Raw genomic sequence first — 15,435 nt, 5'->3', positions numbered from 1 at the left:
GCCTTAAACAGAATGCACTGGTCAACAGGTAACCAATGCAAGTCGTGCGGAGACTGCTTGATTCTGAAGCCTCGTGGAATACCTAGTAGCATTCTATCGGCCGCATTCTGAATAGTCTGCAGCTTTTTAATCTGGTAACATGGAAGGCCAATATGGAGAGAATTGGCAATATCAAGCCGCGGGTCACCATTTCTTTAGCCGCTTTTGGCAGGAGCGGCAGAAATTTCTTAAGGAGTTTTAGTGTGCCAAAGCACACTCCTGCCAATTTATTAATCTGAGTTCGGAATCGGAGGTCCTCGCTGAACTATACCCCCAGGTCATCCTGAAAATTTGGGGGGCAATGGTCCCGTAGAGGAGTACCTCAGACTTCTCCTCGTTACATTCAAGTTGGGCCTGCGCCAACCAATTAAAAACTTCCGTCAGGCAGTTTCTGGCTGATTCCACGGATGCCTCATCTTTTTTCCAGATAAAAAGCAGCTGGGTGTCATAAGAGTAAACTACAATTTTGGCACCAAGACCCTTCGCGAAATATATCAGTGGAGTCACATAAACATTAAAAAGTAAAGGGTTCAGTGTTGAGCCCAGAGGGACATTAAAAAGTAAAGGGTTCAGTGTTGAGCCCAGAGGGACGCCTTGGTGTGGACCAAAAAAGGTGGTACCCACACTTGTTGTGATCTGTTGGCCAAAAAGGATTCGATCCAGTCCCACACCTGGCCTGAAATTGCAACATTAGACAGACGAGCTAATAGCTGATGGTGTGGAACCGTATCAAGTGTGGCAGAGAGGTCCAGTAAAACCAGGGCCGCTCTGCCACCAGAATCACAGCAATCCTGAATAGCCTCTGTTATCTTGGCCAAAGCGTCTCAGTGCTGTATGAGGCTCTAAAACCGAACTGAGCCGGGTGAAGAGCACCCGACGTTTCTATGAACGCATACAGCTGTTTAAAGACTGCCTTCTCACATACCTTCGCCACAGCCGGTAGGAGTGAGATAGGATGTCTGGGTTCAGGGAGGGTTTTTTTTTTTTTTAACAGGGATAGTAGCTTAGCCGGTTTCCATTCCTCAGGCACCGTGGCAGACTGCAGGGACAGGTTGATAATGTTATTAAGTTTGGGGTTGACTACCGTCACCCCTGCTGCCAGCTGCCTGGCAAGACAGGGGTCTGCCGGGGATCTTGATTTAAGTGCTTTAAGAATAGCCAGGGTATCAGCCAACGGAATGGGCGAAAATGCTGTCAGTGATACAAGTATGATCAGGCTCGCGGACGGCCTTGGACGAATGTTCTGCCCGGCCCAAGCCAGCTGGCCCCAAGCTATCCTGAATTGCTTGTATTTTATTGATAAAAAAGTCAGAGAGTTGCTTGCACCAGGAATTGGAGGCAGGTGCAGCCTTGCGTTCTGCAACCGGCTTCAAGAAGCTCTGGACAATTGAAAAGATTTCCTTTGAGTTGTTCCTAGATTGGGCAATGTGCTCCACATAAAACTGACCCTTGGCGCTCTTAACTGCATCATAGCAGCAATTCTAACATTTCCTAAGTGCTAATTTGGTCAGCGGACAGTAAGCTTGTCGCCAGCTGCGTTCTAATTTTTTTTACACGCTTTGGTCTGTTCTTTAAGTTCATTAGAGAACCAGGGTTTGGACGGGGTCATTCTTACTCTCTTGTGGTCCTGTGGTGTGGACAACTGATCCACTGCTCTCACAATTCAATTATGAAAGCTTCCTACTGCCTCCAACAGTCTCTCCCCAGCAATCGTATTTCCGTCAGAGTCTTTATTTAAAGGTGTAGATGGGAGTTCATCGTATAAATATTACCGATATTGCCCTATGCAAACACACGCGGTGGTGACGAGATCGGAGCAGCCAGACTTGCCGAAGCCCAGAGCAGAGCAGACCCCGCTGGCGCAGCCCCGCCTTCCTGACGCGCTGAGAACGAGAAGCTGCTTTCTCCTGGCGAGAAATCCAGCTCCGGCGCTTCCGGGTAGCCCTCGCAGGCAGCCTGGAATATCGAGACCAGAGACGAGAGATACCATCCCTCATTCATCCTAGATTCCAGGTACAGAACTGAATAACCCCTTGCAGAGAATTCTTTAGTCAGTCACTTGGCAAAACAAACTTAACTTAAACTGTTACTTTCTACTCCCGCCCACGTATTAGGCTTAGGTCAGGTACATTTGGGGTAGGCGTAGTTAGAAACACCAGTTGAGTACGATTAGTCAAATGTATGTGTATGTATCTATTTTATCCATTTTAAACCATCATATGGCTTAGAAACCATATCAATGTTTTTACAGTATTATTTTATACTTCTGCTTTTAATGTATGCACTTTACTTAACCATAAGTATTGCAATAATATCGATCCATTTCTCTTGTATGAGAAAAGAGACTGATCAATAAATAACATCTTTTATTGAACACGCCCGTCTCTTCCTTTTCTCTACAATCTGGTGAGACTAAGAATGCACGTACTGACTGAGTAAAATAAGTCGTCTTTTGTTTTCGCACGACTCTAGAGATACACTCTTGATTAGGGGAGAGCAAAGTTGTCATGTTCTATGGTTGTCAGAAACTAAATCCCTTCTTGTCTATCCAGGGAGGTTCAACTCCTCCTTGCCTATTCGAGAAAGTTTCTAGTGAACTCTGAGCTAGCTGGCAAACCCAAAACTTTAAGTCTAATATCGACAATAGAAGACCTAGTTAACGTCTGGTCTAGGCCTATACTATTGAAGGTATTATTCCAATGCGCAGAGCCTATTGGGATAATAGGAACTACACTACATGGCGCCCAACGTGTTTGGATAGGCGATAAAACTAACGTAAGACATTTAGAGTAACTCAGTCGTGCTTTTTCACTCAGACCCCTTTTTTCCCATAATACTCCAAAGACGTCTGGAGGGGGTGAAAGGTAATATCCGCCAGACCTCGCAGGAGGAAACTCCTATGTATGGTCCTTGGTTTAGTCAACGTTGAAGGATACACTGTTCCAAAATATTGTGCATCTAATCTTTGTTTCCATAAGAACCTGATCTGCAAACAAACAAAATAACCTTCTGGACAGTACAATGTCAGACAGTGAAGGAGAAAGAGAGGCAGTTAGAATAGCAACTGAACTCGCAGCAGCTGATACTGCTATGCAAGAAGCAGACCCGGGTATAATAATCATCCCGGTCAATACAAGAAAATCTATAACTTTAAAACTTATAGAAAATGGACTGACACCTAGAGGTGGCACAGTCATATTCGTAATTGAGGCACACGAATATCGGCAGACAGAGGTATTCTACACATGGATAAACTTTCCAGCAGCTAATGCTGTAACAAAGGTCTTCCACTATTACAAAACAGAGGAACCTCCTAATGAGTACACTCCTTTCGAGGAGGTGGAAGTACCACTTAAATTTCAAGAGCATCTGCTCTTATTTAATGGCGCCCTAAAACATAATAATCACATCACCAGGCTCGGTCCATTAGGTAGACCAGGAGCAACGTGGCCGGTTCTAGCCGGATACACACCACATCCAGACATCGATGGGATGTCTGCAGCAGAGCTTTTAACACAGCTAAAACAATTAATAAAATTACATAGACAATTAGTCCAATATGTGATGCGGACTTCAACAATTCAAACAGCAATTACAATTCCACAGCTGACCCCTCATCAGGGGAACACAAATAAAATTACACCACAGAACATACAATCCTGCCTAGGTAAAGTACCAGCTAAACGGGAACAAATACCATTCTGGTTAGCACAAAAAATCACCCAAATAGAGGCGGTGAAAATCAGTATCGCAGTGGTGAGAGAAACGGTGTAATACCGTGTCGTTTCACTCCAGAAAAGATCAACAGTAAAAAGCAAAGCGTCCGATTAACATATACAGGCTAGTTTCCACTTATAATGTAGATCACCAGCACTCGCCTGACGTCTGGACTGTTATACAAAGATTTGCGAGTCTAAATGGCATATACGCTAGAAGCATGCTACGTTTGACCATTGTTTTCACTCTAGCCCTCCAGCCTGAGGGGAAACATGGCCAAATGAGCATAGCACAGCGGGACTCTTCTCACTTCCTTCCTGAGGGATACGGGATGGTGTAAAGAAAAAACCAAGGCATAAAGCTATCTATGACAGAAAGGATATTAGGTTCGGGAGCTGGGTGGGTCAAACATCTAATAAGTGTCCAACGTAGTCTAAATAACTTGCCAAGAAATTCTCTGAAGGGATTCAGTCCGTACGAATTATTATTTGGAACTAGGATGTTAGTCTTAGACCTCGACAGTCAGACTTCAGTGGTGAAGGAAAAAAGCTTTGATATCAAAGATCGTTTGGCTATTTTGCAGGACTTAAACGAAACAAGAAAAGACCTGAGCAACATAAAGTTGAAACAGCAGCCAACAACCACTGAAGAACCACCACCTGTCCCAGCAAGACCTGTCTGGATTCCAAAAGTCGGGGATCTAGTCAGAGAAAAGATCGCGGTAAAGAAGGAATTTGGGCCTTCTTACAGAAAAGCAGTTCCTGTCTTGTCTATCAACGGGACAAGATCAGTTGTACTACCGCCGCTTGCTGGTAAAAAGGAGAACCGAGTTGTATCCATCGACCTGGTAAAACCACAATCATGTGGCCGATAACAAATAGTAGGCCAAGTGGACTCCCAATAAGTAGTAGAACACCAAGATTTGCTACAAACACAGAGGTTCAATCTAAGAGGCTAATCACATTCGAAACGCCTACAGAACTACAACAAGGACTATGCAACAATGCAATGGAACTTAGACCTCTGAAAACCCAAATTAAAACATTTAGCAGAGACACACCAATCTATAATGAAGTAACAAACGACTATGCAAGAAACAGTAATCCTGAAGCAATTGGAACAATTGACAGAACTGCATCCGGCTACTTCATAAACTTCGATGATTCCTCTGAAGGCTTCACTGAATCAAAAACACAGCCATCAACAAAAACCTTTAAAGATAAAGTTAAAGTACTTTTGAAACAACTGAAAGTAACATATCTGATTTCTCCATGGATTGAATTCTGGGTGGGTTTTGGTGCATTTATCCTCATACTTTGGCTCATCATGGTACTAACTTTGGGACGCTTCATTGAGGGAAAATATGCTAAAATGGACACAGCAAGTCAGAAAATCAACTTGATCCTCAAACCACACACATCTTCACACGTCGAGAAAAGAGAACTTTCTTCAGTCAACTTCACAGCCAAAGTGGGGTAGCATGGGACAACACTGACTACGAAATTTATGGTCCGGTTGAAATCCTGAAATATCCACACCAAATTAAGATCTCGTTGAGTGACTTTGTAAAACCAAGCTCATTTGCTGATGATTGGGACTTTGAAAGTATAAATAATATGATGTCTGACTTAGTGATGTCTGCTAAATTTACCAAACATGATTATTTGCAGGGTTCGACAAATTATGATAGTATGTACTGTTATAACCACTATGGTAACCATTTTCTACATAGATCTGCACAACCTAGAAATGTTTTAAATTATAATCAATGGGAACATTGTGCAACCCCTCCAAAAGGAAGCTCAAGAACCGTTTATGACAAATATTCATACTTTTCAGGTTTTAACACAAGTAATGCTGAAACATTTTATTTCAAATTGTCAAATAAGACAGGGACAAAGACCATGATAAACACGAAATTGATATATTCAGACTCATTCTTTGAACAAATGAATACTTTTGGTTTTGATTATTGGGACAAAAATGTTGAAGTAAAAAGTGTTTGGGGAACGAAAGAATGGCAAGTACAGGGTATAGAATCTTTGTTTAGAGCCTGCATGATCCCAGAACAAATTATATTTTTAAATGACACTGTTCAACAAACTACCTGTCTTGGCCTAGCCAAAATCAAAGACTTAAATAAACCGTCTATTCCAAAACCAACAATGAACAGCAATAGCTCTACAGATGAAGAGATAGACGTAAATTATGTATTAAACCAAAACAGAACACATCCTGATTGGAAAAAGTGGTTGATCTGGCCCACAGATACTAATAACTGTCAAGACAGATTCCTGAACAAAACACAGGGGTTCAAAATGACCAGGCCAGACCCTAGATATTCCCAAAGACAACACCCAGGGATAATAACCACCTACAGTGTGGGCAAATTATGCCTTCAGTGGCTACAAACTTCCACACTGGCAGAAATTAAGCAACACCTAACTTTACTTACTGATGGTGCTGACTTGCGTGATTTCATTATGGGACCGCGCAAACAGCGTCAGAAACGTTTCATAGCAGCCTCTGTATATGCAGCATACAACGAGGCCTGGAAGGTGACTCAAATTGAGACAGCAGAAAGTATACGGGAAATTGACCGTATTAATTTGGAAAAATCACTTTCTGTAGTGGACAATGGGTTAATGACTCTGTCCTCCAGAATTTTTTCTCTGGACAGCATTGTGTCTTCAGCAATCAACATATTATCGCAAGACTTACTGCTGTTACAACACGGTCAGTCCCAATTGCGTTCTATTGTACAGCTTGGCTGGACGTTACAAAATCTGCGTTCAGGCTATGTGCCTTGGCGTTTAATCAACACAACGTCACTATTCAATATCTTTAACCTTACTGATAAACAAATCAGTATGGCACAAAAGGGTGCTGATTATACAATCCTGAGCATTGAGAAACTCGAGAGATTACCAGTGACAATGTCAGAACGACCTGTCAGTGAATGGATAATACATGGGATAATTAATATTCCAATATCTACCTTCAGGTTTCAATACTGCCAAAAATATATACAGGCTGGCATGTACGAAAAATTGGGAAAAGGGTACATTAAAACAACATGGAACTTGCCCTATTCACATGCATGTGTCAGTAATAAAGGACAGAAAGTGTTTCTTAGTGGCAATAATTGTGCAATGTCACTGAGCGGTACACTTCTGTGTAATGGAATTAGTTTGCATGGAGCCTGTGAAGGGAACTCAAATAACCTTTCATGTCACCAGCTAGGCGCACCTGCAACAGAGATAGAACCATTCTTTCAAAGACTCTATAATGGGAGTTCCGTTCTAATTGTGGACCGCAGATGTTGTAGTCTTATGCCCGGGACTCCTTATCTCGTAACTACGACTGCGAAGGTCAAGTGCTGTGGACGCTTATTGTTCCCCAGCTCCCTTCCAGACAGGGAGGCAAGGGCATGGCCCAACTTGAAAATTGCTTCTATTCGAATAGATACTTTAAGCAGAATGAAAACAGTGCTTCTTCAGACGCCGACCAGGCTCACGTCATCAAAAGAAACGTATGATCTCCTAGTCGCAAGGACGACTGCAGAGATTCACTCATTGTTATCAACTAATTCCCCCATACATTTCGCAGAAATCCTGAATGAAATCTTAAATATTTTTGATACCAGTGGAGTCTCAAAAGTATTTAAGACAGTATTTTCGATGGCATTAACACCATTCAAAGCCATACTGGGTATTTTTCCAGATTTCGTCCATTCGATTTTTGGCGGACTTCCCCTGATTTTGGGACTAATTGCAGGAATACTATTCCTAGTCCTTATATTTCGTTATGGCAAACCATGTCACAGACAAAACACCTGCGACAAGGGAAGAAACAATCCTAGCCATTGGATACCGGGACCGGATATCAAAAATCCTGGGACTATCCCGGCTTAGAGATCTGAACATGACTTGGTTTCTTTCATTTCGACCAATGTGGCATCGATGTGTTTTACCTGTATTAAGGTGCTTGCTATGCGGAGAAGAATGCGTGTTAGACACCTGTCTGACGCTACAATCGGATGCGCCAATGGATGCAGAAACATTGTTGAGTCCAATAAAGGCTCATGCTTTGTGCTGCCCTCAACGGCTACCAATCCTGATGACGGCATTCGTGGAACCTTCACCACTACGATTAAGGGGTAGTGAAGTTCAAGATGAAAGCAGCATTGATCAGGTACGACCTTCTGTCAGCAATACTAATCAAAACGTCAATGGAGACAATCATGCGCACGAATGCATGGTTACATCCTTTTCAGAGTTAGTGGAACTCTCCCAGGAAGCTGTTGACAGCTTTTTCGACAGTCTAAATGATATGATGTTCTCACTCCAGAGCAGAAATGGAGACTTTTGAGCAAGCTCGCACACGGCGTTCCCTGAATTTGGCCTTCAACTAGAATAGCAAAATACCATGAACAATTTTCCCTCCAGTTCACGGACAGCAATTTTTTTCAGCAGCCCCAAAATATTTTTACGAAATTTTCGGGACACTTATCTTCTGCTTAAAGTAAGAACTATTCTTAGAGAACTAAAATTTATATTTTTAGATACTTTATAGACATTAGCTGCCCGCTGGTATGTTCATAATTATTTTATTCTGTGATGGAATGGTCTCGAACCTTTTTTCTGTATTAAGAGCCATTTCATGTGTAAATTCTCATATACAAATTAGTGAGAATGTATAGATATGCGTGATTACTTTAGCATTATTCTACAGCTTGAGTGCATATATTACATGTGACTGTTTTTTCCGTATATTTGAAAATTTCAAAATGCATTTATGTATTTTGGGGTGGTAAGGTATACACGATACTCTACAGTATGTTTTACTATGCATAGATTCGTAAATATGTCCATAGTTAGCGTGGAGTGGGTGTGATGTATTCCTATAGGTTCTGTATCGATCCCCCTATTCTGGTTAACAAGTTAACTAGCAGCCATCCCATGAGGCAGAAAACCCCCATGATGCAGGAACCGTTATCTGATTAAGCCACACTACGGCACAGGAACGTGTTATCTGATTAGGTCATAACGCTTGCCATCTAATTAGACAAGCGATATTCCTCCAGCCCCTGATAAGGCATACGGAGTTCTCAAAACAAATCAAACCTATGACAACCTGGGAAAAACCCTGCGGCCATTGTTTTGATTTCACCGAGAACTTCAGCAAAAGAATGTGCTAACGACCAGGTCGTATGACATCCTTATTGACGTATCTATGTCCATCCTTACGTCAATCTCGGCACCTTAAAGGTATAAATATTACCGATATTGCCCTATGCAAACACACGCGGTGGTGACGAGATCGGAGCAGCCAGACTTGCCGAAGCCCAGAGCAGACCCCGCTGGCGCAGCCCCGCCTTCCTGACGCGCTGAGAACGAGAAGCTGCTTTCTCCTGCCGAGAAATCCAGCTCCGGCACTTCCGGGTAGCCCTCGCAGGCAGCCTGGAATATCGAGACCAGAGACGAGAGATACCATCCCTCATTCATCCTAGATTCCAGGTACAGAACTGAATAACCCCTTGCAGAGAATTCTTTAGTCAGTCACTTGGCAAAACAAACTTAACTTAAACTGCTACTTTCTACTCCCGCCCACGTATTAGGCTTAGGTCAGGTACATTTGGGGTAGGCGTAGTTAGAAACACCAGTTGAGTACGATTAGTCAAATGTATATGTGTATGTATCTATTTTATCCATTTTAAACCATCATATGGCTTAGAAACCATATCAATGTTTTTACAGTATTATTTTATACTTCTGCTTTTAATGTATGCACTTTACTTAACCATAAGTATTGCAATAATATCGATCCATTTCTCTTGTATGAGAAAAGAGACTGATCAATAAATAACATCTTTTATTGAACACGCCCGTCTCTTCCTTTTCTCTACAATCTGGTGAGACTAAGAATGCACGTACTGACTGAGTAAAATAAGTCGTCTTTTGTTTTCACACGACTCTAGAGATACACTCTTGATTAGGGGAGAGCAAAGTTGTCATGTTATATGGTTGTCATAAACTAAATTCTTCTTGTCTATCCAGGGAGGTTCAACTCCTCCTTGCCTATTCGAGAAAGTTTCTAGTGAACTCTGAGCTAGCTGGCAAACCCAAAACTTTAAGTCTAATATCGACAATAGAAGAAGACCTAGTTAACGTCTGGTCTAGGCCTATACTATTGAAGGTATTATTCCAATGCGCAGAGCCTATTGGGATAATAGGAACTACACTACAAAAGGAAATAGGCATTTTTATTTAGTGAAAGGTTAAGGTGCCTGGCAGAACAAGGCCACAATGGAAACAAGCCTTGGCTTTGCTAATATGTTTGAGCCAAGTTGTACACAAGTGTGGCTGCTATTCAGTATGGCTAAAAGTTATTGGTGTAAAGGGGTGTGGTTGTCAGAGAAAAATCATGTGCTTCAGCGCCTCATACAGGGGTAGTAACCTCTGCATAAATGTTGCGTTGCAATACAATTAGATCAGTGGTTAGATTGACAGAGTGGCAGGCAATGAGAGAGTGGATGAAATGAGAGTGGGAAGAGAAGAAAGTGCTCTAAAGAGAGGACGCGAGAGAGACGTGAAGATACGACTGGTATAAAGAGTGAGTGTGTGTGTGGGGGGGGCGGAAAGAGAGGGAGAAGGAGAGGGAGAGGGAGAGAGAGACTCACTTCAAATACAAAGTAGACATGACAACAGTTTGCTAAGTCTACACGAAGCCAGACACGAATTCAAAGTCTACCCAAATAATCTCGAAATGCTGCGACATTATTTCTGTGATAGACTGCTTCACCCACAGTTTAATGTGACGAGCTGTCTCCTCTCCAACATGTCCCCTGCTCTACCCTGGGGATGGGGTGGAAGGGCTGGGTTTTCTAAGCACTGCTGGGAGTAGCACACATGGAAGCGTTTAGCAAGCACTGGGTAATGATGAAAAAAATGAAATGATTCAAATGAGCCCTGCGGTAATGAGAAGCAGAAGGAGCTGGCAGGTGTTTGTTGCCCTCTGTGCCAGGTCGCCACTTTCACTGTTGCGAGGAAGAGGCAGCACCCGATGTGAAGGGCAGCTTGTGCCCTTATCACATTGCTGCTGTCCTGCCCCCTAACAGCGGTAAATCTAATCCCCCTTGCACAGCCCATTTACACTGAAACAATGCAGACAAAAGCAGCTTGGGCTCAACCAGCGGCGGTCCGGGTCGTCGCTCCAATCCTTTAAATGTTTTTTCATCAGGTGTCTGGAAAGTGTCACCAAACTTTGGCGCAACTATGATAGCTTTATATCCAAATCAACAACTTGGAGCTCATTCCTAAGTGGCATTCGGACTGAAAATAGCAGTCTGAAAAGAAAGGATGGCAGTCCCACACCAGAATCCAGCTCTTATAGTAATGGAAAGCTGTGAACATTTGTCCCGTTGAAAATTGTATAGGAGGAATTTTGATTGTGGAAATTATCTTCCACGTCTCTACCCAGGGTAGCTACTATCAAGAGTTTCTTGAGAGAGCCGGTTTCTGAAAATGTAACATGCAATTCTATACGGTTTGGCCTCATGTGGTCTTAATACTAGAAAGTGTGTAATAAAATGCAAAATTGCTCCGAACAGGGACCCCAAATGGCTTGTTTCCTCAAGATGGCTCAGCTATAGTCTTGATTTATTTTCCTCTTGAACTTTCTGTCTCTTGAAACTAGTTGGATGGATTGGAATATTTAAGAGAGACTCAAAAAAAAAAGCCACCCACAGCAGCCAATCAAAAGATCGCAAAATCTGTTGTCTTTCTCTTACAGAGGGTCTTGTTAGGAGGCGTTTGCGAAGGAGCTTTAAACCAGTGGCTAGCTCAGCCCCATCACTTCTGATAGCCAGGGAGGATTTGGGTTGTGTGCAGATTCAGGGCAGTATTGTAGGTCCCCTTCAGATTCCGAACAAGGGGCGGCTCTGTTCTACAGACTGCTGTGATTTCCTGTGGGGACATGTGGAAGCAATATTGAGGTGCCCAGTCCCCCAAGCTGGAGAGGTATGAGCACAGAATAAGCCAGCTGGAGAGGTATGAGCACAGAATAAGCCAGGAGAAAACCAGACAAAAAGCCCTTTTTACAGGGGCAGAAAAAAAAAGGCATGTGTGCGGGACAGCGGCTTCACATACTGGAGTCATTACAGAGCCAGTTACCGACTGTCGGGTGATGTGCTAATAAAATAAAAGGCACACAATGGTGAAGCATGAAAGCGTGCACCGTAACAAGATTAACAGGTCCGTTTTCAATTGCGCTCGAAATTGGAAGATGGGGGAGCCTTCCTATGCATCCGTGCAGAAACCAAAAAAAATTAGTGCACAGAAATAAGCCTAAATACACACAAGTGGAAGAATACAAGTAATGGGGCACTGCTCTGTGGGAGTGAAAAAACAACGAAATGGAGGGACAAATAGGAATGATTAACCACTTGGAAGCAAGGCTTTTTAAACAACACTAAAATAAACAAAAAGCAATGGCGGGTTGTAAGACCACAAAGTATTTACATCATGTCTTGAAGAGAAAGTGCAAGTGCTGTCTGTGCTTGACCTAAAAACTAGCAATGAAAATCTAAAAATTGCATAAAGGACACATAACAGAACACTTCACTGATGTTTTTTTTGTTGATCGGGATGAACTTTGCAAACAAATAAATAATAAACTACAAAAAAAAAATGCATGACCAATCTTTCTTTTTAAATAAGCTACGATAATACAGTGTGCTTAATAATGTCCTACTAACTTCCATGTGAAGTGCAGGTTAACACGACAAAGCCCCATAAAAACACAACAAAAGCTTCAAGTCGCATCCAGATTGCAAATAATCACATTATTCCTTTTCATCCACTTAAAGTAGGAGCTACACAATGAATAATAAACATACTTCAGTTTTTCAAAGTTTTCGGGCTCCAAACTCCATATTTCTTCAACCTGTGCTCCAGAACAGCCTGAAATGAAGAAAGACAGTTAAGCAAATGTGTACATAAAAAAAAATTAAAAAAAGAATACAAGATGGGCTACTGTCCAGGTGTACTTTTCAATACATCAAATTCTGCTCACTCAAAGTAGAACATGTCCCCTTCAGAAAGCTGCTCTTAGAAGATCCTCCAAACCTATAAGCAAGGCCTAGCACGGCCTAGAGACTGAGGGGGCACATGCATCAAGAGAAGACATTTTTGATTCCTTAATAGTGATTAGGGAATCGCTATTTAGAAATTGCAATTCCTTATGCATGTAGGAATCACACAAAAAAATTGCGATTCCTACACGTTCCCCAATAGCGAATCGCAAATTGCGAATCTCTATTAGGGAATGCATTCCGATTCATTTCTATGGGCCCATAGGAATGAATGGGAAAGCATTCACAAATTGCGATTACTAACTAGGTAATCACAAATTGCGAATGCAATTTCAAGGGTGCTAGGGGGCCAAAGGCCCCCCTGATACTCCCCCAAAACAGCTAAGTGTGCACATGTGACGCACATACATGCCCTAAGGGATGTGTGTGCGCCACATGGCACTTTAAAAAAATGCACTTTTGTGCATTTTTCAAAGTTTTTGCAAATTACCATCAATTTGAAGTGGATGGTAATTAGCATTTCCTAAATGCGAAGTCGCATTTAGGAAAGGCTTGATGCATCTCTAAATGCATTTGAAAATTAGGTAATCACAATAAATAGCGATGACCTATTTTGCGACTGCATTCCCTTCGATTCATCGGAAATCATTGCGGCGATTCCCTTCGATTCGTCGCAAACAGGCCGATTCTGCGAATCGGACAGTTTGCGACCGGTAAAATGCTTGATGCATGTGGCCCTAAAAGCTTTGGGAGTGACCTCAAAACCCGTATTTGCAAGCATTAGGCAAAAACACACTTCCTCCAAAATAAGCATCATAGCTAGCAAGTGAGGCTTTTTGGATTCCTCAAAGTAAACCCGCTTAATAGTGAACATTAGGTTACGCACAAACCACTCAAAAGGTACATGTTCATCTCCAATATTAAACCCAGCAAACAAATATTTTCAAATATTGATCATAGCTCTGCAACTCTGGCATGCTCTACCTTATTATTCTGATTTCTCCATCATTATATGCTAAGTGCTCCGTTAACCTTCATGTGAGGTTCTCTATAAATATGGTATTAAAAACCTAAGGATGGTAACCAACAGACACACAAACGTGTTAACATTTAACGCTCAATCTTTCGGTCTGCCACAGAGCTCATTACTTCTTAGAAGCCGTAAAGCCTCTTCTTCCGCTATAAAGGATTCAATTTACCTACATTCTAACACTGGTCGGCTGATCTTCTCACCTACAAGGCCTCAACACCAAGTTACCCACACTCTTCACCATTGTAGCAATTCCACAAGAATATTAATAAAATATATTAATGAATCATAAATGTGCACTGATGTGTCCACTGGAAGAGTCGCGGATCCCGCCCCCAATATTCACGTAAGCATCAAAAAATGTTTAGTGACTAAAATCACCTGCCAGCAACATCGTTTCAACAATTAGTCTGGCGCCACTGAATTCTCACATATTTGGTTTTGTTTTCTTTCTATGTCCACAAGCATGTCAAGCACCCCTCATGTCAGGTATTCTTGCCTCGACTAACCGATTCGTCAAACCGATGAAATGATGCACAAAAGTATTCAACAATCAAGGTTTTATGGCCTTTTATTTATGTAAACGGGTTTTCTAAAGCACGGATCATGGCTCAAGGGTTTCAAAGAGCTGTACAGGAATTGGCATTGAACATTTGTGTTAAAAAAAAAAACAGTCCATTGCTGCACAAAACAATTGAAAACAGCACGTTTCATAAAGTACAATGGGAGAAAAGGTATAATGTGCAGTTTCTCGCACGAAGGGTGAGGTGGCACTGAGAGGTGACAAAAAACACAAGGCTCAAGAATAACGGAGCAGGCAAATAGGACCCCATATATGGTATATGTGCCACTTGCCGATCTTACGTGCAGAGAAAAAAATGTAATCCCAAATGCAGCATGCCAATGCTTTAGGCAGTGATATAGTTTGAACAAAAAGAGTTGGGTCAACATAGGTGAGTGAGCAAGAAATAACAGACGAGGGAATTAAGACAGTGCTTGAGGGAGTTCGGGTAGCAGAGTTGCATGTTTTAGTGCCTCGTGACTACCCCTGAGCAAAATGGGAAAAGTTATTCTAGTAAAGCCACTGTGGCCATTTTCACATACTTCGGTCTCTGCTGTCCTGGCTGCCCTCCTTGCAAAGCTTTGTATCTGTAAAACAATCATAACTGCGCTGCAATTACTGAACAGTCTTAGAAATGGACGCTACAGAGAACATGTGAGAATGTAGGTCCTTGATGGCATTTCATGCTTCTTTCAAGCTCTGGGAGAGTTTTAAGGAGTTTTCAAAATACATTGCTAAATAATTCACTGATCCAGTCTAAGCTTGCCATCCACATTCGAAATAATTCAACTTTAAATTGAAAGAAACATACAAACACAAAGTTAACAAATCCCTCTGATAGCAGCTAATGAGCAGCAGAAACATCAAAAGGTGCGCAAATTCCCAAACCGCCACAGGATCATCTCAGTATATAATGCACTCTATGAATGCTTTTACCTCGTGAGGATCTGGGTGTATTATATGGTATGGCTGTGGGTCCTGATCGTGGAATAC

The 15,435-nt window shown here is 42.1% G+C and overlaps 1 protein-coding gene across 1 annotated transcript in view; it reads right to left on the bottom strand.

Annotated features, from left to right (window-relative positions):
* UCHL5 (ubiquitin C-terminal hydrolase L5) overlaps window positions 1-15,435 on the bottom strand; it is a 244,634-nt gene that overhangs the window by 209,713 nt on the left and 19,486 nt on the right. The window contains exon 2 of the mRNA XM_078641508.1: window positions 12,656-12,719. Coding sequence (XP_078497634.1) covers window positions 12,656-12,719 — 64 coding nt within the window. The remainder of the gene's footprint in view (window positions 1-12,655; window positions 12,720-15,435) is intronic.

This window comes from Lissotriton helveticus, chromosome 1_1 (genome assembly GCF_964261635.1).
Source record: "Lissotriton helveticus chromosome 1_1, aLisHel1.1, whole genome shotgun sequence".
Taxonomy (NCBI): Eukaryota; Metazoa; Chordata; class Amphibia; order Caudata; family Salamandridae; genus Lissotriton; species Lissotriton helveticus.
The sequence above is the reverse complement of the archived record's forward strand: the minus strand, read 5'-3'. Positions and strand labels throughout refer to the sequence as shown.